Here is a 25,157-nt window from a genome sequence, read left to right on the forward strand (position 1 = left end):
TTCGAGGTGTGAGAAATCCCCCAAATCGAGGTGGGGGATGTAGCGGTTATTATTTAAAAAAAATAAATAAAAAAAATACACTTTCTCCCAAAAAGATGAACTCGAGCTGGCAGTGATGGAAGGAGGAGGAGGAGGCCGGGCCCCCAGCCCCGGGAAGGCCGGGCCGCGTCCTCCGCGTCACGCCGCCGCCGCCCCCGACTGACAGCAGCATGTGTGGGGCGGCTATAAATGCCGGCGGTGAGTGACAGGGTGGGCAGCGGCGGCGGGGGCAGGGGCAGCTGCAGCCCGGCCGCCGCCATGGGCTCGGCCCGCCGAGCCCTCGCTGGCCTCCACGGGCAGGGAACGGGCAGCGTCGAGGGGGCGGAGGAGGCCGAGAGCGCGGCCTGGGCCTCCCGGCCGGACCGGCGCAGCTACCTGCTGGGCATCCGGCCCCAGAACAGGTGAGGGCGGCCGGGCCGGGGGGAAGGGGCTGGTGCGAGGTGGGTGTCCCCGGGCCCGTCTGCCGCCATGGGTGCGTAGTGCCACCTTGCCCTGGGACAGGGACAGGGCCTGCGGGAGACGTTTCAAAGGCAGGTGGAGGACCGAGGCGCGGGGGAAGCGGGGACAAGCTGCCTGGAGGTGAAGCGGGAGGAGAGCAGGCTGGCGGTGTCCCAAGCCGTAAGGCAATACCCCGGCCCCGAACGGACCGAGGCGACGGCTGAGCTGGAAGCGGCGTGGCCGCCTGGGCCTGTCCTTCCCCTGACATCTTCCCCAGGGTGAAAAAACAAGCGATGGCTTGGGCTCTCCAAAACAGGTCGTTTGCTGCCGGCCAACCCCCCGCTTCCCAGACAAGGGCTGTGGTTTTTTTGTGGTTGTTGTCGGGGCAGGGGTTGTCAGCGTCGCACATCGTTTTATAGCAGGGCAGGTGTGCTAAGTCGACTGCCGTGCTGAGAAATCCTGACGGACACGAGCTTCTGCGTCTCTCGAGTTAAACTTGCATGGAGGATACTGTGCTGACCTTCCTGCCTTCATTGTAGTGAAACCGCTTGTGTTATCAACACCAGACTCCGAGCTAGGGGCCCGCTGCGCGTGTGCCTTATCTTATTGCCAAAAAAGGTATTTCTACAATGTAGATACGGGCCGAGCAGCGATGAGAACAGCATTCCTGGGTCAGAAATGGCCTTAGGCAGGGGTCTGTGGTAGGAATAAGGCTTTGTTTGCACAGGAGAAGGTATGATAAACATGTTGTCAACTGAGACTGGCTCAGGTTAGCAAATACAAGGCAACGTGCCAGCAAAGGCAAAGGTGTCGGTGATTGTGTTAGTCGTTCAAAATAAAGCCTATAAATTACTCTGAATTCACTAGGAATGCTCTTCAGTCTGTAAGCTCTTGAAATGAGTGTGCCTCTTCCCTGTTGATGACTTATAAATAATCCATTTCCAGTGTGCCAAGGTTTGATGCCTCAAAGAATCTGAGGTTCGTAAAAATAAATACAGGACCAAAAGAGATAAAAACGTGCTGCCTGGAAGTCAGATGTTAAAACTGGGGTAATGCCAAAGTTAAGTGGCCTTAATTCAGTTCCTTTGTGTTTGTATCATAGTGTGCGATCTAATTGCAGTCTGTCTGCCTACTGTGGCATCTTCAGTACCAACAAATGCCCATACAGTGTCCACAAACAATCCGTGACCTCAGACCATACCATGCAAAGGAAATCTGTAATCGAGCCCCATGATTCCATTCTGTGGATTGCAAATAGAGAGAGTCTTTAATAAATAAGATGTTGGGGTGTTTTGGTTGCCTGTAGCTTGACTTTTATTCCCCTCCTGAGTATGTTGAAATTGCAGCTTTAATCAGTTTAGCCATAAAGGAGGGTTTGTCAGTCCTGCAAGCAGTATTTCTGATGTTGCCAGGCAGCTTCCCCAAATCGCAGAAGTTTTGCCCGAGGATGCTGAGGGAGGCACAGAGCGATGAAGCGCTCGCATGCAGTGAGCCTGGTGTCTTCCAGCTCGGTCGACGCTGCGGCTCAGGCACGGTTAATCCAGTGTGTGTCTGGAGAGGTCTGTGTCCTGAACACCCTGAACTTGTCAGGCTAGTGCTGTGGGTGGGTGCACTCCAGTTTCCATCCGTGGGAACCTAATGCTTTTGCAGGCAAAGGGACATTGTACTGCCACACTTAAATCAGCAATGCAATCGTTTTCCACAAATTGTCCAATCCCTTTTTCAACCCACTTAGGTACCTGGTCGTCAAAGCCTATGGCAAGGTAATTTCATTTTGCCTGTTAACTTCAGTAACTGCCCCTTCTGTTGTAAGAAGCGGTGAATTCGCTAAATAGCAAAACTGACATTTCCCTGTGTTCGTGACACCTTCCAGTTTCTCTAATGAATAAAGGAGGAGTAATATAAAAGTCTTGTTCCCCGCACGGCCCTGAGTGCACCTACACGTGCTGAAGACTCGAGCCAGGACGCGTGGAAACTGTGTTCTTGTCTATGATGCAGGGCAAGGGCTTGAATGAAGTGGGGCTTTTTGTCCTGTAATTAAATAATGTATCATAACAATTCTGGAGAGCAAGTGAGTGGAATGGTGTAGCAAGAAGACTTTCAGAAAGCAATTAGGAGATTAATTAAATCCAGGAACATCTGGAGAGTGTGCCTGGGAGAACTTGAAAAGCAAGATGAGCGACACGCATAATGGCAGATAACATTCAGCAGTTCTCTTTAGTGCAGAACGCGTTTGAATTTGGTGAGTTTGGAGCTAACAAAATTACGGGACAAGTGATACAGACAGAGAGTTGCGGTGGGAGCTGCTGTGGTGGTTAGAAAGCAAAAATGGTTATTTTGATCCAAAGAAAGTGTGGGTTTTTTCAGGCTTCTCTTTTTCTGTCTGTATATGTATTTGTCAAGTGTGTTTAACCGAAATATTTGCCTGCTCTCTTCACCTATTCTTAAAGCTGTAGAAAGTGTAGTGACATGGTAGAGGTCCTTACAGACATGGAAATGTCTTTATGAAAAGAAACAGAGGTTAGGAATCCCTGCTTCTGGGGTGACTCATGAAGATGTTTCACCTATATGCTTGCATTCATGACCCATGTAGCGAATAGTCTGGATCGTCTTACTTGGTCTCCCTAATCCTATAGGAGCAAAAGGATGTTGTGTAAATTGAAAGATACTAATTTAGAAACCAGTACACTTTTTTTTTCTGGTTTTTTTTTAACTTGTAGAATTTGTCAGAGGTGGTGCTGCAGGGGCCAGAAGAATAGAGATGTTGAAAATGGCCGTAGAGAGAACATCATCCCTTTAGTAAACAGAGTATTCAGGATATTTACTCTTTGTGCCCTTAGGAACTGGTCTTTAGGAAGAATCTCCCCTGTGAGCAGATAGCTGAGTGACAAGAGATTACTGGCTTTCCTTCATCAGTCTTTTAACATACCTGATAACGGTCAATGTGAGGAGCAGCTTATGGTCATGGTGACTTGCCTTCTGCCCTGGCAGCTGACAGGACTTTTTTATTTTGGGGTAGGTGTTTTTTTTTTTAAAAAAACTCTTATGTCTCAAAGCACTTGACTATAATTACTTCACAAAGTGAGAGGAGAAGCTGTCAGTCCTGTCCACGGTCTGCCTTAGCTGCATTCATGGGCCACGACGTCAAGACGTCTCTTTAGGTGTCCTTTTTGTAAGAACTAGCTGAGTCTGGAGAATGTCTTGTGCAGAGAGACGCAATTTTATGTAAAATCTTACGGCAGAGGCTTCATCTGAGTCCTAGGCAAAGTCCTCTGTTGGAAGTGATCTGCACCTCTTGTCTAATGCAGATGTCTGCTCCTCGGTCTCGTTACAGCATTGCCTCCTTGCTTAAATATCTTTCTGCTGTCATAGCTTCATCATATGCAGATATTTTTAGAGTAGAGTGACATTGCCTCTGATCTTTTCTTGGACGGCTGTTTCTGGTTGTGGTGGCAGTTGAGCTCAGGAGAGTGCATTGCCACCTGGCTTTTCTGGCTAGAAACCATTCCCAATCTTGTACCTCTTTGCACATAATATCACATGAAGGAGAAAGATCTGTTACTATAATAAAGTGAGCTGAAAACTCAGGAGTGCTTAGTTCCTGAAAAGCATGTTTAGCTTCCTTGGTTCAGAGGAGTACCCTCTTCAGCAGTTGGGCACCTGTAACTTCTTACAGGACCTTGCTTTTGGCAACAAGTGTTGTAAATCCCTCATGAGAAACCAGCTGTGGCATCTGAGGGAGTTCAGTGCATCCATCTTGTCTGACAGAAACGTCCCAAACTCTGAAAGGAGGGACATCCAGTACGCACTTGAAAGGCAAAAGTAAAGGCATTGGTGGGTTCATCTCCAGGGTCTCTAGGGTAGAGGTGTCTTTTTCCTATTGGTGTAATTATCTGCACGGTGGTGCCCTGTTTGAGTGGGGCTCCTTGTCAGTTGTGCACAGTGAATAATAATCCCAAGCTGCATTTTTCAGCCCCCTTTCTAAAGCCTCCTGTCCATATCTCCTAGAAAGTCAAGCGGAGCTGAGTATGTAAGCTGATGAGCTGATAACCTAGGCTGGAAGATCAAGATGTGGAGTTGGACAAACAGTGCCCTTCAGAACCACTGTTAAAATACAGAATATATCACATGTGAACGTTGCTCTTCTCTGGAAACCTCATACAATGGAGACATTTCCCAGGCCTGGGATCCCATCTGATTGCATGAAGGGGAGAGCATGGTCTCCTCTGAACCAGGCACCTCTTGTGCCACAGCAGAGGTGGTTTCCAGGAGATGGAATTAAAACCTGCTCTGTCCTCACTCTTTTTCAGCAAGGGGAGGGAGGTCTCGGGTGAATGAGGCTGTTATCTCACACCGACTCAGTCTCACACTTTACAGCATCACCTGGTCCAAGAAGAGGAAGGCAGAAGAGCTGTAACGAACAACTATATTTTCACCTTGCTTCTTTTCTAACCCACAGCCACAAAAATCTTGTACGCACAATGAGTTACCAGGAAGATGTCGACTTTCCTGGGCATCTCATTGTCCAATATTTCCTTTGCTTTCTTTTGTCCTTCCTCATTCCCTGATGTCTCTAAACGAGCTACCAGTTTAATCTGGACCATAAAGGCAGCAATAATTCAGAGCTAAAATACACAGATCTGAGCCATCTTCAGAGTGTTACAGAGGCTGATACAGGAACATGTAACTTAATTTATTGTTTTCCACCTTCTCTGTTAACGAAATCTATCTCTAAATTGTTACATGCAAGTCCGAAGTCCGTGTTCATCTCAGCTCAAAGTAAATTACCTGCAGAAAAAATGCCATATTTCTCCAGCTCCGACATCGATTCGTTCCGTGACCTTGACAAGCAAAGACTCAATACATCCGTTTTCCAGTCTGTAAAATAACAATGTGTCTTGTACAGCTCCACAGCACTCACAGCTGCTTTATCACAGGATTGCTGATAATTACTGCCATGGTATATGAAACACAAACACACTCGTTCTGTGTGTGCATGAAGTGCTTGATAAGAAATGGGACACATGGCAAGAAAGAAGCCTTAAGCATAACCATATGTACATGAAAGCTTCATTGTTGGCTTTTAAATGTTGGAAAGGGTTGGCTTCTGACAGCTGAGAAGACATCCAGAGTGGCTTGTATTTGTCTCAAGTAATATTAACCTTGGAGGCAGAGAAGTTCATATGAAATCTTACACTTGGAAGTCTGCATGTGCAAAACATGCCCAATAATGTCACGGGTCAGAGTGCCAGCAAGAGGGAGTGTCTGTAGGGGATTGCCAGGGCCATCCCTCTGTCCTGCTCCCGGCAGGGAAGGGCTGCCCTGTTCTCGGTGGGCTCTTCTGAGCAGCTTTTGTGCAATGCTGTTTCCGTCACAACATAACTCGGAGGTCTCGGCTTTGCTGTCATTGACACGTTTTGCTGTTTACTTGCTGCACTGGACAGCTTGTGTGGCTCAATTTTCGTGCTGTGGAAGAGCACCGAAATATATTGACTGCTGCGGCTCAAGCAGATCAAGTCCATGTACTTGTACATTTGAGGATGGAGCCACTGTGAAGCCTATTTCAGGGTCTCCTGAGCTCTTGTCAAATTCCTTATGAGGACATGAGCTGGAAGGAGAAAGATTTCTTTATCTCGGGAAGAAGAAATACAGAAAGAGGAGAATTTCATGTAGTGATTGCATGAGAGGGCTTAGAAAAGGTGCTGGATTTAAAATCTATGTTTTTCAAGCAGTTAACTTTTCAGTGCCAGTGGGGTGATGTACCAGCCTAGGCCGTCAACTTGAGCAATATTTTTAGTGATTAAAAAAAGTGAGTGTTGTTGACAGTTCTGTCTCCTGCCCTTGCAGCAAGACTGAAATTTGGCAAGTGCATGAAAAATGGGGAAGACTGTCTTCACTTCCAAAGAAAATTATGAGTAGTTGAAGGGCTAAAACCTTTCAGTAGATGATAAATGCCCAAAGGAGTTTGAAGGCATCTGATGAAACAGAATTTAAAGAAGAATTGAGGCTGGTAGAAGGTACATAGCAGAGGGGTATAATTCTCACAGTCCAGTGCAACAGTGGTTAATAACCAAACCCGTATTTTCAGTGCTAGCTTTTAACAAGCTGTGCTTCATTTCATAGATGTGAGACACCTGAGGAGGCTTCCTCCCACCATGCCAGACGTGCCTGGAGCAGACCTCTCTGAGCTCTCTTCTCCAGTAGAGAGAAGCCAGTACCTTTAGACCTCAATTCACCTGCTTTAGATGTGTTCCTCGGGATAAGATTAGTGTTTGCCTTCATCCAGTAACTATAATGGCCCCAGGCTTGCTCGGGGGAGACACATCCACTGCCAATGCTGCATTTCATTAGCAGAGTCCTCTACTGTGTGCACTAAGTAGTCTCTGGAGAGCTGAGGACACAGACAGTCCAGTCCCAAAGAGTATCAGACTAGGCACGATGGGGCGTTTATCGTGCCTTGCTCAGGAGACCCACGTTTCCAAGCGGATAGATTTGGTTTAGAGTCTGATGTAGTTATGCTGTTGCAGCTCTATGCGGGTATGCTGTGAACATAATTAAAATGAAGTGAAATGCCAGCTGCCTGCAGGCAGGGCTGTTCTGGCTGAAGCGTTCAGAATTTGATCTTGCTTTCTCGGGGCTTAAATCTCTAAGCAAATTTTTCTTGGTTCCTTAGCATATTGAGGTTAAACTTTAGTTAATATGTGGATCTTTGTGGTGATGGCCTTTTTCTTTTGATAATATCAAGGCTCCTCAAAGAGACCCGCAGTCCAGTATTCAGCACTGTGTTTCAGGACGTGCAGTGAATAAAGCCCAGGTTGTGTGTTCAACACTGGAGATTAAAAAAAGTACTGATGATGCTCACTGTTTGATCACATTCATGAGCACAAGTGGTTTGTGACACAGGCACCCTTCATTCTGGGTCTTGCTATTTGAGTGATTTCCTTTACGTCCAAGTCAAGACACTTTCCCATTTGTCTTATGCAAGAAAGCATGATTAAAACCACACTTCTGCCTACGCCAGTGTTCTCCAGCAAGCGTTTTTGGATCTTCGCTGCTGGCTCCTCAAGCAACGCCCACATCCTTAGTATTCCTGGAGGCCAAAAGGACATTTTTCCCTTGCAGTGGTATGCAAAATGTTTTTGGGTTCCTTTGCTGTTGAAAAGCTGGAAGGTGAGACATAATTCGTACTTATACCCGTGAGTTGTGTTTCCAGCTGGACAGAGCTGCCTGGGGGCAGCCCAGAGCACAGGGACACGGTGCATTGGTGCTGCTGCCCCTGGGATCACCGGGGGCGGCTGTGCTTAGGAGGGTTGTGGGGAGGAGGAAGCTCGATTCCCCTAGGAGGTCATGGCAGGGCGAGAGCAGCTGGAGGTGGAATTTGAGCTCTCTAGGCTGTTAGGGTGGCTGGGAGTGGTGAGGACAAGGTGACATGCTGGTCAGTAAGGCAGGTAATGCAAAGACATGCCTTGCAGTGCTGGAAAGGACATGAGGCTCAAAGGGATGCCCCAGGTGTTGGGGCTCAGCTGGAAAGACAAAGTTCCTCTGTCTGACTTCTCCCATGGGCCAGCACAACGTATGCAAGATGGATCGAGTGGCTGATCCTCAGCCTGTTATGGTTAGCATTTGATTTTTCCAGCTGGGTAACGCCTGATCTGCTCATCCTCTGGCTGCGTAAACAGCAGTTGGCACTGGGGAGGGATCAGGATCGTGCGGCTGGGGGTGGAGAGGATGAAGCTGCTGCCAAAAGGGCAAGTGCCACCCATGTTTGTCGGGTTAAAGCTACTCCTGAATGGCTGTCTAAAACATCTTCTGTCTTTGCTCTCCTTATCTGAAAGAGAGGAGTCAGTGAGATCTTCAGAGTGCTGGGGTTTTTTTCCCCAATGAAAATGCACAATTATTTGTGTAACGTGTCAGGCCTTCAAGCTGAACTACTTTTTTAGTTATTATTCACATGGAGATTCTGCCTCCACAGGTGGAATTGCTACATGGTTGGCAGGAGCAGTTTTCAGAGGCCCTCTGTGGTCATTTTTAGGGCAAGACTTGAAGTCCTGCTGACTTCTGTGCGATTAGGACTTGCATAGAGCCTGGATGTGGTCATTTGGGTAGGAGACCTGAAGAGGTGCACCTTTCTTGGTTCTTCATGCTGCCTTCCGTAGCATCATCATAAAGCACTGAAGTTTGGTTGTTCAACAGCAGTGTTCAGTGCACAAGGCTGAGGTTTGATCTGTCTGTACGTACTGATGTGGGAGTCTGACTTCTTACATCCCAAAGGGGATGTCTAAGCTGCAGTCACTTCTGAGGCTATATAGTGAGGTTGTTGCGTAGGCATAACTAACATGTATGTCAGTGTGATTACGTCACTGAGCTTACGTGCTGTTGACTAGCTGGTACCTAGTTAATTTTAGGCTTTTGATTGCCATGTGGGTGAGCTCAGGGTCTGAAGAACTGCTCCTGACTGCTGTGGGTCAATGCCGAGAGGTTATTTCCTACAGCCTGCAAGGGGCTGCCGCCACAAAATGGCAATGTGGCCTTTTGGCTAGAACGTGAGTCCTTGAAGAAACTCCTTTGGGAGAGCTGGTGGCCACTGGTAAGTAGCTCATCTGGGTTTCCCTTGTGCAGGACTTGGGTGTTTGATTTTATTCCCTGAATTGGTTAATGCTATAACATGTTCCTGCAAAGAAAGCAAAACCTGTAGATTCTTATAAAGTCTGCTTCTTCTATTTTATTTTAATTTTTTGCCAGACCTTAGTGATTTGGTTGGCAAGCTGGAAAGCAATGTATAGTGAGCAGAGAGTTTTCAGCTTCTGCAGAGAGCTGTCCTTGGAAGCACAGAGGGTGACCAGCTCAGGCCCCCTGCTTGCCAGCAGAGAAGTGGGCTTGCAGTGGTCTGTACTCCTGCCTGCCGTTTAATCGAACATCTCCCGGGGTGGAGTTGCCTGCTTTGAGCACAACGCTGCGGATGGTGCATGGAAGGCTCAGGTGCTGCTTCTTGGAAACCTACTTGTATAAATGTCCTTACACTTATTCTCTGCGGTTAACGACCATTTCATTTTTACAGCCTTTGATTTCAATTGACAATGTGGCTTGCTCATCCTGGCAGTCAGCCTGAGTAAGGCAGCTGTACCTTCTTTTAATAGGAACTCTGACCTGTGCAAAACGACTCATCATTAATACATCTCTGTAACGGTTTGTTTATTTCAGCTCCTTTCCATGCTTCTCTGTCTAATGGTTTTTATGCTGTTTTTTGCTTAGCTTATCAAGCAGCAGATTCTCTCCCTCCAGTTTAGGAAGGTAAAACTATGTTGCATTAAACTGCTCTGACCAAACACTTTGCTGAATCTGACTGCACATGATTAATCTGTAATGCTTTGGTACTAATTAATTAATAGAGAGCCCTGAAGTGATCTAACAGCCTTATTCTGCATGATTGGATCCCTAATACTTGCTTGAACTGCAGACAGCGAAGTGAATGTTCATCGTAATTCCTGTTAAGGTGCAAGAAATATTCCTCTTTCTTAGCCAAAGGATGGGTGTTCAGCTACTTCTTGATATTAAAGTGAGACTTCCATACAGAGACATTAAAAATTAGATGTGCCTGCCCTGAGACTTTCAAAGAAGAAATTTTCTTCTCCCCCTGCCATCCTGTGCTTTGTTGTGAAGATCTTCATTCTTTGGACTCTGCCCTGAAATGCACTTGTAGGGCTGTACTTTGCCTCTGGCAAAATAACACATTTATTTGAAAGTCAGTTGGCATTACTAGTTTGCTGTGGAAGCAGGTAGAGGAATGACCGTGGAGGGAAAGGCCTCTCCACAACATCCCTATAGCTGTGGGATTGCTAACCAAAAAGTCAGCAAAAGAAAATCATGATGAAGAGGAACACACTTCTCACATCTCCTTTTCCTGCAGACTGCTTTTGTATGGAAATCCCTCTTTAATGGAAAAAGGCTACTGAATTGCTGGTGTCCTCTTCCTAGGCTCCAGGGCTTTTTCTGCAACAAAGATGTAGCTTCAGGAAGGCCTGGAGGAAGAGCGGCTGCCACCTTGTATCAGATTTCTTGAATGCTCTGAATTACTGGTTTAGAAAGCAATTTGAATTGGACAAGTCTCATTGCAGCTGGAGTAAGTCAGCTGAGAGCCCCACAGTGCTGCAGTCTCTAAACCCCCCCTGTGCCTAACACAATGGTTTCTTTGAAAGATTAAATAGACCTTCCAGGGCTTCCTGCCAAGTGTACATTGGGCAAGTCTCTGATTCATCTGCTGCGCCTGTGGAGCCCCCAGCTTCTGGTGACGCTGCTTTCCTAAAGCATTCAGTAGCCTTCGGTGTTATTTCACCTTACTCTGGGATTTGCACTGAATGGACCAGACATTCCTGGTGTTGCCTGCTAATACGGATGGCATGGTACTGGGATTAAACTTGGTCCCGAGTGTCACTATGTGTGTGCGCATCACTTTTTTAAGATGCTGATCTGGTTGCTCTCCTGCTGGGGTAAGAAATGTTCATTGATGCTTGGGAAGTTGCTTATGTGGATCTAAAAGGCATTTACTGGTCTAGGGCTGGGGATCGGTATTGAAGGGGCCATCAAAACCCCACCAGTAACTGCCTTGGTACTGGATTGCCTGCCTTGCTCTTTGGAAATGGGAGTTTTTTCTCCTGGGGTTGGAGTATGGAAAGGTTTCTCTGGTCTGAAACAGCTGTTGGCTCCCACAGCCCTTTCCTGGCCCTGTAGCTGTATGAAGAGTTGCTTGCCAGGACCAGTCTCCTGGGGACCATTGATTTCCACAGAAAAGACTCTGAGCTGTGGCATCTGTTTTTTTACCCCATCCCACACATGTGTTTGGGATATAAGCACATAGACAGTGCTTATAACCCTCGTTCAGTAGATCAGTCAAGTTTGCAACAGCCCTAGCTGCCCCTGTCCCGTACCCTTACCCAACACAAAGTGCCTGGCAGCTAGATGAGGCTCCCGCTGCATCTCAGTTGTTTGCTGCTCAGGGGTTCAGCTCCCTGCATCTCTTACAAACCCATTCTAGCAGGAAGCCAGAGTGAAAATCATAGCACTGCAGCCTCCAGGTAAGTTTTCTGAGTGGATGAAACAGGCAGTTGCTGTGGCTGGAGCTTTTCTGGCACCTGCAGCCATGTGTGCAGTTCAGTCCCTGCTGCAAAGCCTGTCAGTGCACCTGACCTTGCTGGGTTCATGCTAAATGTGGGGGGTTTTTTTGTTTTTCCTGAACAAGTCTGCTTCCTCAGCAAGTAAAGCATGAGTAGCAGCAACACCAGCATCCTGCCTGCAAGCCAGGGGTTGCTTGTGAGGCCGGGGTCCTCCTCGTGGAACCCTCACCACGTGGTATGAGCCCTTCTGCTCGTGGTGGAGCTGTGTCAGGAATGGTTTGGGGGTTTGTTCCACCTCTTGCATGTCTCTAGAAGCTGATCACTTGTTTAAGGAATGTCTTTCACTGCTGAAAATGATATAAGTAGAGCTGCCAGCTACTGGTTCTCTTGCAATATTTGCTGTTTCTCCTAAGATCCTTGCACTTGAGACCTTGGGGTCCTCTCTCCTAGTGTAAACGTGTAGTGTTTTAATTGCAGAGGGAAAAATGAAAGAAGCTCTTCCCTTCCAAGAGCCCCAGAGCACTATCCGAATGAAGACCCAACTTGGAATTAAATGATTTCATAAGAAAACCCAGATCTTCTGGGGCCTCTCTTGGTGATGCTCCAACAGGGTTGGCAGTGCTGTATGAATACACTGAGTTATTGTTATCGTTGAACAGTGCTTAAAATGACTGGAGAACCTAAGGTCCATTTTTGAGCTTCATAGATTGCATGATTTGGGTAGTTCTGGCTATTTGGGTGTCCCAACGTGAACTTCGAGGTCAGTGCCTGAACTCATGGAGTATGTAGTGTGAGTGCCTACCTGCAGCAGTGAGAGGTTAAACAGGGAATGGATGTCAGCTTCACATATAATTCCTGAGCTCAGAAAGCTGCAAGCCAGGCTCAAGGTCTCCTCCTGTGAGCTGCCCCGCAGCAGGCAGCTTTTCTTAATTGAAAGCTTTCAAAGAGGGCTGTTGTGTTCGGAAGGCATGTTCAGTTCACACTTGGCCTGAAATGACAATGTGAAGTCTTCACAAATAAAGTCAAATCCCAGTGAACAGAACAACACTTGAAACACTGATGGTGCAGTACTGGGAAAGTGAAGCTGACTTTGTTAGGGTCTTGCTTTGAGCCTGCTGGCTGATCAAAGAAATGTTCTGGTGTAATCAGGAACTAAAATGGTTCTTGACATTTCCTTACCCCGATAGCCATAAGGGCTAAGACAAAGGGAATGTCTCCCAAATGACACTTTAAAGCGACAGAGTGATCTTAGGAGTGAAAAAACAGTCAAATACCCTTGACACTGGACTGGACTTGTGAACAACCTAGTGTAGGGATGATGGGAGGGAAGGAGGGCATTTACAAGAACGCAGGCTTCTGAGGCAAGATAGGAAGGGGACCCTTTGATTTTTCTAGTACTTTGATCTCTAAGAAATGCTTCTTGAATCTTCCAGGAGCACCTTCTGCGCAATCATTTCTCAGCTGACGGAGGAAACCCAGCCACTATTTGAAACCACTATCAAATCCCGTTCTGTGTCCGAGGACTGTGATGCTAAATTCACGTGCATAGTGACAGGTAACAGTGTCTTCAGTGAATAACCTGGTCCTGCCTCACTTGCTGGACATGTGCTAGTTAAACTCTAGAGCAAGTGATAACAAGGCAACACCTTAACAAGTCTGCTGTTGTCAGACTGCCAAGTAAAGATTCAGCAACTGCATGATGATTTCAGCTTTAATTTAAGCGGTGGGGTGGGGGGGAACCACCTGAGATTGTAAAGAGTCAAAGGCATAACCTAACATCTCGAACAAGGCAAATTAAAGACCAGAAAATGGAATATGCTGGTTACTGCTTGGGCCAGCTACATTTTATTGTCCTAATCTCTGCTAATCCTGGACCCTGTAACTCAGGAATTTGCAGTTTTGAAGACTAAGGTTATCATACTGGAGCCAACTCTGGCTCTCTTTGCTGGCTGTAAATGGTTAGAGTGCAGCTGCATTTGCATCAGTCATAAACTTCTGTGTTTGTCAACATCTGAAATAAAAGCCAGTTTCTGCCCAATGAGCTAAAATCTAACCTTGGGCAGGAAGGGGTTAGGCCAATAAGAGGAGGAGGGGGAGGCTGAAAAAGAGGGCATTGTGGTGATGTGGCATGGCAGCGCGTTGGTGTAAAGGCAAGTGGCTCATTTGCTGATGAGCTTTTGTCCTTTAAATATAGAGACTCTAAAACCTCTTTTTTCCATAGTATGTACTTGTTTACAACTCTGTGATCCTTCCTGATGTTGCGCATGTTATTTATTCTGACAGGTTACTCAGTGACAGACATTAAACAAGTTTGTAAGTTTTGGAAGGAGGAGGGTATCTCCAGTGAGCCTCTTAGTCACAAGGACCAAGACTTTCCTAAGATTTAGGAAGTCTAGTTTGCCATTAGAAACATGCTGTAAATAAGCTGTGCACCGGGAAACACAGACTGAACCCTCCTGAGAGCTGCCGGCTTTGAATTCTTGGCTTTTCTCATATAGATTCACTTGTTTCACAGGTCTGACTTTCTGAACTTGCAGTGATACAACTGATATATTGATTTTATTGATGGTTAACTTCAGTAGACCACTTCCTGCTTGTAGCGCAAAAGCTGGCTGCTAGGGAGATACCTCCAAGGCATGCCCCTCAGTGATTCATTAGAAGAGCTTTCCCAATTAAAGTTTTCTAGAAGTAAAAGCTTGACATATTGTGCGGTAGCATGGAACTCACCATTGTGCAAGCCATGAGTGGCAAAGGTCAAAGAATTAGTGATGTCTAGGTATGCTAGGAAATCCTGAGTAAGAGCAGATACAATTCTCTCTTCCACCTCCCCTTGCTGGAAAGTGTAAAAGTGCTGCAGACCCAGAACATGACTGCTTACTGCGAGGACATGGGGTAGCACTGCTCTCCCTTTTAGGATTTATTGCCCCTTTTAAAGTGCCTAGTCCTGGCTTCTCTCACTGGCTTAAGTCTTCACCAACTGCACCTTGAGGTTGGCGGTTCCCTCTAACAAACTTCATCGCCTACAAAGTCCAAATGATACCATCATCTCCAAGTGGGCTTTGTCAAGATGAGAGATGCATTTGTGCAGCTGAGCTCTAGTTCACCATTAGACTGGACGGCTGACACAGTGGGAAGTGTGTCACTTGCACACACGTGCACACACTGCATGCGTGATGCCAACATGCTCAGTTTCCTCTCAAGAGGAGGGAGGAGAGATAATTCAGTCAGCCCTACCAAGGAAGCCTGGTAAATGCCATGTCCATGTCCTTTCCAGCACCTCTTCTGGAAAAGCTAGAGAAACTCTTCACTGTATATTGTGCAGGAGACGTGCTGCCAAGGAATAACCTCCTCTGTTGTACCAAAATCAAAGTATCAATGTCTAGAGACAGATACGCTCTCTGTCCAGTTGGTAGCCCTTCCTGCAGTCCACCCTTGCTCTTGGTAGGCAGGAAACTGCCTTCCAGTTTTGGATGACCTGCTGGTGCTGTGTAGCACAACCTGGTGTATTATACCAAGTTGAAAACTTGACCTGATACTGGTCTCATTTTCTATTCAAGTGAAGGAAAGTGTCAAATGAGCGTCTTCAGCATGTAGCTTATCACAGTATTTTTGTACCTGGTAAACTAGACCGGGGGATGTCTTTATGCACTTAAATTAATAAACCTACAAAATTAGGAATTTTCATGGAAAAGTCCTTAAAAGCAGTCTGGACCACCTATGCCATGTGGTCATCTCTCGCATGTGTTTCTGTGGACTGCTTTAGGAGCTCAGGATCTCTTTGGGAGAGAAGGGCAGGAGGTGGAAAGCGAACTCTGACTGCAAAGTCTGATCAGTAGTTCAGGTATCTCCCCCACCATGATGTTTACATTCAAATGGGAGACATTATGGGGAGAAAGGAAGTGGTGGTTGCATCCCTGGCCAGTGACCAGAGTGGAACCAGCTCAGTCCCACTGCTGTGGCTGGAGTCCAGGGACACTTTGGTTCATAGACTTGCAGGAGGCAAAGGGCAGACTGTCAGCTGCTTCTGTTTTGACTCTCAAGCTCCAAATATGGATACATGACCGAGAATAACATCTTAATATTTTTTTTGCTGCTTCTTGACCAATAATGAGAGTTACAGGGTAGTCCCACACCTGTGAATACCAGTGACTTGCTGGGCATGTCCTAGGAAGGCAGCAAGATGCACATGTTTGAAGAGCCAGGCTCCAAAATGGGCTGGGTGGTGCAGGCAAGAAAAAAACAAGTCAGGCAGAGGCAGGCTTCCTGATGCTCTTGGGTGGTTGCACAAACACTCCTTTCCTCCTGTTGCCTAGTTCTGCCTGCTACTGGTGTCCCTAGTATGTCTGATTTGATCGTTTTGGGTCAAATCCTGCATCAGTTATGACGTTTTCTTTTTTAGACAAAATTAGTTCATCCTTTGTTCTCTGAGAGATGTGAAAAAGGGAATGAGAACATTTCCATTTACTGTGCAGTTTCTTACAGAGCAGAGCGCACCCCGCTTGTCGGCACGGTGTTTTCCTTGGTGGGTCTGTCTGGACTTCAGGATCTCAAGGGTCATCACAGATCCTTCCCAGTGAGTGGATATTGGGCTCTTCTCTTCAGAGAGTGGCCCTTATTGGAGGTGCTACTACAAGGATTTTACAGCTTTTCAGTCATTTCTGTATAGCGTTGGCTGGGAAGGAGAGATGTTGGCTGATGAAATGTGGGGGCTTGGATGAAGGGGCCTGGGTCTGTGACTTCTTGTTAGGGAATGAGGCCAACCGGGAGAGGTGATGACGGGATCTAGCCAAGATCATCCTATGTCAGTACCGTATGTTGTACAGCTGCCTCTTCAGTGCCATTTCAGCCCTCCTTAGGCAGGTGCAACCCCTCTGACCTGGCTACCCAAATCATCAGCTCGGGAGCTCGGCCACATCACTCCCTTCATGGGTCAGTGCGTGTGCTGAAGAAGTGTCCAACCTGGTACCTCTCCCATGCTATGCAGGTGCTCGATCCACGTGGGCAACTGCACTGTGTTGAGTAGCACATCCCCAGAGGGGATGGGAACAAAGCAACGTGCCCAGAAACAGTCTGGGTTTATTGTAGGGCTACGGAGGGGAAAGGGCTCTTGGCCCATGGCTTGGGGAAGAGAGTTGGGGTAAAGTTGGGGTAAAGTAAGTAGACAGTCGTGTGCTTAGTGGATGAGAATTTTAATAAGCATAAAGGAGTTCAACTTGTTGCGTCCGTGGTGGCCCTGTTAGGGAAATGTTTGAAGGACGAGAGCGAAGCGCTTGGATGAAGGATGTCTGGAGAAATGGAGGGGCTGTGAGAGGGGCGGATGGGTGGGTTTGGGGATGGGGTAGTGAATAAAAAAGCAGAGGTCAGGCTGGTGGGAGATGAGGTTTGGGGCAGCCAGGGCAAGAGAGGGATGGAGAATGAGCACCGCTCGCAGGCCGGTGGCATGTGGGGAGCTACTGCTCTTAGTGAGTATCTGTCCCTCCTGTCAGCATTGCTGGAAGCCTCCTTGTCTTCAGGCGATGGGGAGGTTTAAATCCATAAAGTCAGAAAGGATGAGATCTTACCATGACTTTTCCTCCCCAAACTGCCTGAAGCCCCCACTCCACATAGCTTGTGTAGAGCAGAAACAGAAAATCGTGGAGATTATGTGTAATTGTTCTAAACTCCTTCCACCTTCCCAAGTTTCAGAAGATTAACTCCCCCCACCCCCGCCCCAAAAAATTAAAAAAAGAAAGTTGCTTTAAACAGAGCTTCTCTGGGTGATTTTTAGATAGCTATTGCACGAACTGTTTTGGATAAGGTCACCAAAGCTTTGGAGACTTCTCAGACTTTAACAGCTTTGGGAAAAAGAATGTTTGATCTAAACCTGGCAATCTCCATGGAAAAAAAATCCTTGCTCAGAAAAGTCTCCTGGGTCCTGCAGTGTCTGGCCATCATGCTGGAGCAATGCTGCTGGAAGATATGCTTCCCAAAAAACTTTTGCTGGGCTTGAAGATGTGCAGCAGACACCTGCCCTCCTCCCCAGGAGCGCCCGGCACCGCTCTGTCTGCAACTGCAGGGTACTCGCTGGTGGACACAGGGGGACCAGCTGCTGGCAAATCCCTCTCGGCACCAGCTGCACTGGGGGGTCTGTGGGAGTGACAGGTTTTGGAAGGGCGAGTGCCTAATTTATGAATGGCTTCTCTGTCTTGCAACGCGCTTATGCTAAGGGTGGGCATCCGGCGCCCTGCAGCGTGGCAATGCCTGCCGATGGAGCCCTCAGCTCGACCACCCCCATCCCACCGGTACCCTTGAAACTGGCTCGTTGCAGCAGCTGGGCAAGCTGTGGATGTTGTGGCTGTAGGGGATATGCCGTGAGTGATGCCTGCGCCCCCCACCCCCAGACCAGGGGAATTTATTTGCTCGGCAGCCTGAAGATGGATGCCTGCAGTGTCAGCAGCAGCTCCCCTCCCCAGCGGAGTGTAGGGCATGCCAGGGAGCCTTGTCCCTGCACAGGCATCTCTCCATCCCCTGCTTGGCTCCGGTTACAGTCCCTGGGAAGGAACGGCTGGTGTTTGAACAGGCAGCTGGGGCCAGTGTTTCTGCGTGGGAGGTGGAAGGCTTTCAGCATCCCTCTGCCTGTGGGTTTCCAGCCAGCACTTGCCTGTAGCTCCCTTTTGCTGCAGACTGGTGCGTGCAGCAGGGGCTAGTCCCTCCTTGCCTGCACTGGGCTGGTACGGCGGTAGCCCCTGGTAGGGAGCAGGTAGCCTCAAGGACACAAGTGCTACAGGTCAAAGGGAGTTTAGGCTTCGCAGGAGGAAAAGCCTTTCATCCAGGCACTGCGCAGCTATAGAAATTGCAGTTCTTTCCGGCAGATGTCAGCTGGGAATGGAAATCAGCTGCAGAGGCCACCGGGGGACAGCACAGGGCTTCTCGGAAACGATATGCTTGCAGTTCCCAGAATGAAGTGCTGTGATTGCTGTTTGCAGGGTATTAGGAAAATCTACCTGCCAGCTCCCTGCGTTACGAACCGTGGGGGCCTCCTGAAGGTCTTGCCCTTGGGAAGGGTAGGATTGCTCTGGGCAAAGTGTGAGCTGTGTATGAAAATTGTTTTGTTCCTTATCCCTGGAGCAGAAAGAAACCACCACAGGCTCATTCAGCCCAGGGTCCTGCCAAGTACAGTCAGTAGCTAATATTTGTGGAAAATATAAGCAGCAGAGTCAATCCCTGGTGATCCCATCACTGGGATACTCTCATGGCCTCCTCCAGTTAGCAGTTTAGGGCTCATTCATTTCAGCCACAAGTGTCTGAGGGCTTTGCACTTCTCCTAGAAACTGCTAGGAGCAGGAAGGAGTGCTTCCTAGAGCAGCAGCAGCAAAGAGCAGATCTTGGTGAGACAGGGACCAAAGGGGAGGATGGAGAGCCTTGCAGGAAGGGCTTCAGGAGAAAGTCATGACGGCTTTCTGCAGAAGAAAAGGCACTAACCAACAGAAGGCCAAAGCTGCCGATGGCAGCAGTGGGAGGGGAATGAGGCAGCAAAGGATGCGAGAGATGTACAGGCAGTGAGGATGGAGAGGGTAGATGCCAGGGCAGTGCAGAATAAGAGACCTCAATGAGGAAAGGAAGATAACAGAGTAAAATCTGTTCTGTGGGGTTGTCTGGGCTATAGGGATGGCTGTTATTCATGGAGGAGAGCAGGAAAGGAAAACTCTTCTGAGACTATTTCCCCAACCCTGTCTGGTTCCAGTGGGCTAAGTCCCTCGAGGGGCCAGAGGACACTGGAGGGCCCCAACAAGCAAGGGATGGGGACAGGGAGTGTATCAGAAGAGCAGATTGGGGCGGGGGGAACCAAGCAATACGTGATGAGGAGATTTGGCATATGCTGGTTTTCTGGTCAAAGGCATTCTGAATTGGCCAAAACCAGGGGGAATTCCTGCTGATGAGTCTTTGCTCCTGGTCTTTCGCTCCTGCTATGGGACCTTCATGGGAGCAGGCATAAGCTGGGCTCAGGCATTGCTACAGGCTGACAGCATCTCTGGTGCAAGTAGGAGGCTCCTCACCCTTGAGATGAAAAGGGTCCCGGTCAGCCCCAAAACCTGTGGGTTGGCAGCTGGGAAGTATCCAGGATAGGTAGGTAGTGCCCTGTCCCTGCCCTCTCTCTACTTCAGAGCCATCGAGTCTGGATGCTTTGGATATTCCTGGAGAGCCCTCGCTGGCCCCATGCCAGGGCTGTCCATGAGAGCTGACCCCTTGCTGCATTCGGGGGTGCCGGGGGCTGGTGGGGAGACCCTCGGGGACTGGTGGAGGTGAGCAGCGTGCCGGACTCCTTCACTTTGGCAGCATGGAAAGCCAGCAGGGGCATTTGCAGGAGATAAGCTTTGGATATCTACCCTGGGGCTTTGAACAACTGTTGAGTGCATCGACTCAAGCGGAGGCATGACGTGATAATTGAAACTTTTATCCCATGCCCTTAGGGTCAGCTTGGCTGTGCCAGGAGCCCTGTGTGAAGTATAGGAACCAATGTTGGCCGCCGGCTCAAGCAGTTTTCCCCTGAAAACTGCTCTTATTCTGAGCAAGAGCTGCTGTTGGTGGGAGATGAGGGCTGTGGCTAGCACTGGTCCATGTGGGGCGCTCGTGCTGGTCCACCACCGCTGTCGGTGGCGGGGAACGTGGCTGCGTGCCTGGCCTGCTAGCCAGCCAGTCACACACGTCATGATGTCATTCTACTGAAAAGGCAGGTGACATCTGTTGTCAAGTGACATTTGTAGGACACCAAGCTGGCTGTGATGCAATCAAGGTTGTTTCTGTTCAATGGAAACTTTTGGATCAGTTTACAGGCTGTGACACTTAGCGAAACGCTGTGAGCTCCATGGAGGGGTGAATGCCTGTTTTCTAACCTTAGCCTTAGTCTCATCAAAACATGCCTCTTCATATAAAAGTGACAGTATGCTCACCTTCTCTTCCCAGCCAGTGTTACAGGAGACGATCGTGTGATCCACTCCCCTCTGTTCAGGAATGAAGTGCTGGGATTTTTTTCTCAAAAATAGCCCTATTCCTAGGAGTGATAAAAGACTTGGATAAGCCCATCAGATTTCCACTCACAATACTTTTTCTGCTCTGTGATTTAAAGAATGCGGTGAGCCCAGAATAACATGTATCCTATTCTGCCGGAGCATTTCGTTTTGCTGTTGATACCTTGTCCCCGCGGGAGCCGGCTTGCTGTGCTACTGGTTGCAATGTTTCACACCCTGATGTGCCATCCGTCTCCTCCCCAGGATACCCACAGCCGGAGGTGACATGGTATAAGGACGATGAAGAGATGGACCGCTACTGTGGCTTACCCAAGTATGAGATATTCCGTCATGGAAATCGCCACACCCTGCAGCTGTACAAGTGAGTAAAGAAGCTGGAGAGTGGTTGGATTTGGTGATGGGAGCTCTGAGCATGTTTTCAGTATTTGGAGGAGCTGGCTGTCAGCAGTGATCTCCCCCCGGCACCCGTGCTGGCCTCTTCTGCTCCCCATTGCGATGTTCCCAGCTGTCCCTTCCCCTTCAGCTCTTTGCTCTGATGACTCCCCGATCACATCAGTATGAGGTACATTACTGCATCCAGGGATAGCTGCCGTGCCTGAAGCAAGAGGAAGATCAGGAGAAATTCCTCTCTGGAGCCTTCCAGTGCTGGTAGCAGCGTGTGCTATGGCTGCACCAGACAGGAGCTGAGCATTAGGGCTGGATAAAGGTGAGCGAAGGGAAAGCGCTGGCTGCCTCCAGAGTGATGGTCCAGGGGAACAGGCAGGACAGGGACAGAAACAGTTCATAGGAGTGTCCTAAGCAAGGGCAAAGAGGGGAAAGGGCTGCAGTCCTGTCCCAGGGGGGCCTTTCCTAGCTGTCACCATGAGGTCAGGGAAGGAAAGGGCTGCTTTAGCACTCGACTGATGGAGCCAAGGGCCTCCTTTATTCAGCCCTGACTACCAGCTTCTTTTAACTTTAAACGAGGACTGTGTTTCTGGAGAGCCAGGCACACCATGTCGCCAGCAAGCAGAGCCCTGTTGCACCTCAAGTCCTGGATTTGGGATGTCAGACAGGTGCAGCACTGTCTGAAAGTGCAGAATATCGGTATTGCTGATAGTCCTGTCATCCTCGTGCTTCTAGCCTGGGCTTTTCTGCCACCCCAGGTGTGCTCCAGGTTTCTGTCAGAGACTGGCTCACCTCTTGCAGGAGCAGGGATCTCCGTGTCCCCCAGGGGTTACAGCAGAGGCGGCATGCACTTTGTGCTGGTGCCTGTGAAGTGGGGTGGGAAGGCTTTGGTAAGGCAGTAGGGTGGAGGAAGAACAGAAATGTCATGTAGGCTGTGAAGAGCTAAGAGGAGAAGATCCTGCAGAGGAGTGTGGCCAAGAACAATGGGGAAACCTGGTGCTAGCTGTTCCTCCTCCCTCACAGCCCTCTCTTATCAGAGTTACAGCCCAGGGGGGAGCTGGGCGCTATTTTAACATCCAACTTGCTTATCTGCTAGTGCTGAGAACAGGCAGAGCCCGGGGAGTGAGGCCAGCCCCAGGCCTCCAGACCTACTGTGGGCACCTCAAGGGCCACGTCTTCATCTTCTGGCCCCTCTGGAGCAAGAAGTCGGAGAGCGTGCATGCCTGTGTGCCCAGCGGTAGTGCCTGAGGAGGACGGGCAGGTCTCACACAGAGCTTTTGGTTTCCAGGTGCCAAGAAGAAGATGCAGGCATTTACCAGGCCTCAGCTAGAAATAACAAAGGCATCGTGTCCTGCTCTGGTGTGCTGGAAGTGGGAACCATGACCGAGTTCAAAATCCATCAGAAGTGGTTTGACAAAATTAAGAGAAAAGCTGAAGAAAAGCTGCGAGAGATAGAACAGGGCAAGAAACGAGGGAAGGAAAATGTGGAGGTGGAGAAGTTGCAGGGAATGAGCCCCGATCGGCTCCAGAGAAAGCGAAGGCTGGCCAGGGATCTGAATCTCCGGTCGGGAGCCTCTCCATGGGAGAATGAGGATGCAGCAAAAGTGCATGTCGCCGATTCTCAGTCCAGATTACATGAGGATATTGCTGAGCCAAAGGAGCAGCCAGTCAATGCAATGACAGGCTTTCCAAGCAAACTGATAGCACCTTTGAAAGCAGAGGTGACCACCAATGGAGATGCCTCTTTGGAAAGTGTGGAGGAGAATGGGAACAGCTTTCTCGCATACATCTACGAGACGGTGGAGGACCTAGCGACTAAGCCAATGGCAAAAGACTCTGCAGCTAAAAAGAAAAAGAAAGTGGAGACTCCTCCAGCAGCAAAGCAGGAAGTTTCCAAGCGAGAAGAAAGTGGGCGAGACAGGGCCAACCCCTCTCCAAATCCAAGGTTTGCCCCTCCTGTCCCCTTACGCAGGAATGCGTGTTTGAGGGTGGCAAATGATCAAGAAGTGGAAAACAGCCCAAAAATCAAAGAGCCCGGGAAAGCTGTGAATCGGGACACTAAAATCAATGGCGACATGCACTTCTCTCTGAAAGAGATGTATTTTGATAAGCAAGTGAAGCCAGCAGCAGGGAAGGAGAAGGTGGGAGCCAAGGAAGAGGCTGCGAGCGAGGCTGCCCTGCAGCCTGTGGCAGTCAGCAGACAGACAGAGGATGCTCCGCCATCCTCAGAGGTGTCGGAGGCAGGACCTGTGCCGTCCGAGGGACAGAGAGGCCAGCGCCAAGCACAGAAGTCGGAGGGAAACAAAGCCGTCGGTCCAGAGGTAACTAGGACAGAAAGCAGCCAACGCAGGGGTTGCAACAAGAAAATATTTGTGCTGCACAGTTGTATTGTGGCACCAGCCCTGGGAGGCTGTGTGTACCCCATGGGATCTGCTGCCGAGGTTTCGTAGGTCTCCACTGGCTAAAGCACCCAGGAAAAAGGTCTTTCTTGACTTTGTGTGCCCAGACAGCAGAGCTTCCACCCCATCTCCGAATAAATGTCAGACGAGGTGGTGAGGAGAGATGTACGTCAGGGCCCTCCGACCGAGCAGCTGGTCTCCGGGTGGTTCGGGGTGTGCTGTGAGCTCTCCTGCTTAATCGGCAGGCTGACCTCATGCAAAATGTTTCCAAATCAGCTAATCAGGGAGCACTGAATGGCTATTTATAGTTGGGGGTGGATGCCTTGTGCGTACAACAGGCAGCGAGACTGATGACATCTGTTCAGTTTAGCTATTGAGCCTGAGCTTCAGCCAGCATTTAATGAGCCCCCCATGCAAATGAGCGCAGCGTGCCAGGTACGCCACGTGGGCTGCGCTGGGCAGGACATTGAATTTTGTTTACAGTGCAACATGTATACAGTAGATCTGAGCTATTTTTTGGCTCTTCCCTGTTGGAAAAACTCTGTTGCAAGACTCATTGTGGTGGTGATGCAGAGCCAGGACACAGCACCTGCTCCTGACCCTCACTGCATCTTTTAGTCAACCTCTATTTTTGTCACTTAACCTGAAGCATTTTCCATTAAAATGTTAGACTGGAAGCTACCAGTCTTTTTTTTTTTTTTTCCTTTTTTCTTTAATGATCCCTTCTGTGGAAAAGGTTCTCTGAGTCCAATTTGCAGGTGCCATCAGGATTTGGCCTTTGAGCTATGGTAGGTGCACGCTTTCAGTACAGACCAAGGCTATCAGAGGAGGCACTCCGGGTGCAACACGTGTCCTTCGGTGGGTAATGCAAATACTTCAGGATGTGAAAACATCCACGATATGGAAAGTGGGACTGCCGGGTGCTCCAGTGAAATAAAATTCCTTTCTTCCTCTTCTAGATTTCTTTAGCCATAGGTAGGAGCACCATTTACTGGTAAGAAACCCGCTGTGTTATGCAGTGAAGCAAGCATCTGGGTCCTGGCCTCGCCACAGTGCAGCACCCTGAACCCATCTTTAACTTGACCCATCAGTATCACATATTGCTGCAGAAATTATTGCTGTGCATGTGAGCCTATGGCAAAGCAATTAGTTTTCTCCCGCTCTGCTCATTTTTACGCCCCTTGCTCTTAAGGAGGGTGAAGTGTTGGTGTGTAGCAGCCAGGCTTGGGCTGTCATCCCTGAGCCTTTGACATGCATCAAGGTATTCTCCTCTTCAAAAACCCACTCACAGAGGAAATCTGTAACTTGTCAGCTGGTGTGCCTTTGAGTAGACAAAAGGGAATGCTTTTGATTTGAATTTGAATGCTTCAGCTAGTTGGTGATGCTGGAGAAAGTGCTCAGGCTTTTGTGTGACCAAATAAGCTATTTTAAAGCCCTTTAAAGCTGACTCCTGAGGTGTTTGAGGATATTTTCACTCCCCAGGACACGGGTTGCTTGTCTTTTTCTTTTTTAATCTTTCCCTTAAACAAGACAGGGTCGTAGCATGAGTGTTTTCCTGGCCTTGGGACCTAGCTGGGCCTCATGCTCAGGACTTCTCTTTTGAGCTGGGTTTATCTGTAGCAGAAGGGCTTTGCAAAATGCCAGACCGTAGCCAGGCTCTGAACATCCTCACGCACAAGAGCAGAGAAGAAACTGGATTTGCATGATGATCACTCTTGCCTAACTTTGAAACTGATGATTCTATTATATTTCTTTTATATGCCCCTAGTTTGAGTGTT

General features: G+C 48.7%; 1 protein-coding gene across 3 annotated transcripts in view; it reads left to right on the forward strand.

Moving 5' to 3' along the window:
- The first annotated feature begins 228 nt into the window (after nt 1–228).
- Nucleotides 229–25,157, forward strand: part of ALPK3 (alpha kinase 3) — a 34,934-nt gene continuing 10,005 nt past the window's right edge. Inside the window, exons 1-5 of one of the 3 annotated variants that reach the window (XM_076348644.1) lie at nt 229–440; nt 9,730–9,768; nt 13,022–13,143; nt 20,840–20,957; nt 22,269–23,301. In XM_076348644.1, the coding sequence (XP_076204759.1) occupies nt 229–440; nt 9,730–9,768; nt 13,022–13,143; nt 20,840–20,957; nt 22,269–23,301 (1,524 nt within the window). Of the gene's footprint in view, nt 441–9,729; nt 9,769–13,021; nt 13,144–20,552; nt 20,701–20,839; nt 20,958–22,268; nt 23,302–25,157 lie in introns of those variants that run through there. The other 2 variants (XM_076348645.1, XM_076348646.1) reach the window with 2 other exon arrangements.

Source organism: Aptenodytes patagonicus, chromosome 10 (assembly GCF_965638725.1).
Source record: "Aptenodytes patagonicus chromosome 10, bAptPat1.pri.cur, whole genome shotgun sequence".
NCBI lineage: Eukaryota > Metazoa > Chordata > Aves > Sphenisciformes > Spheniscidae > Aptenodytes > Aptenodytes patagonicus.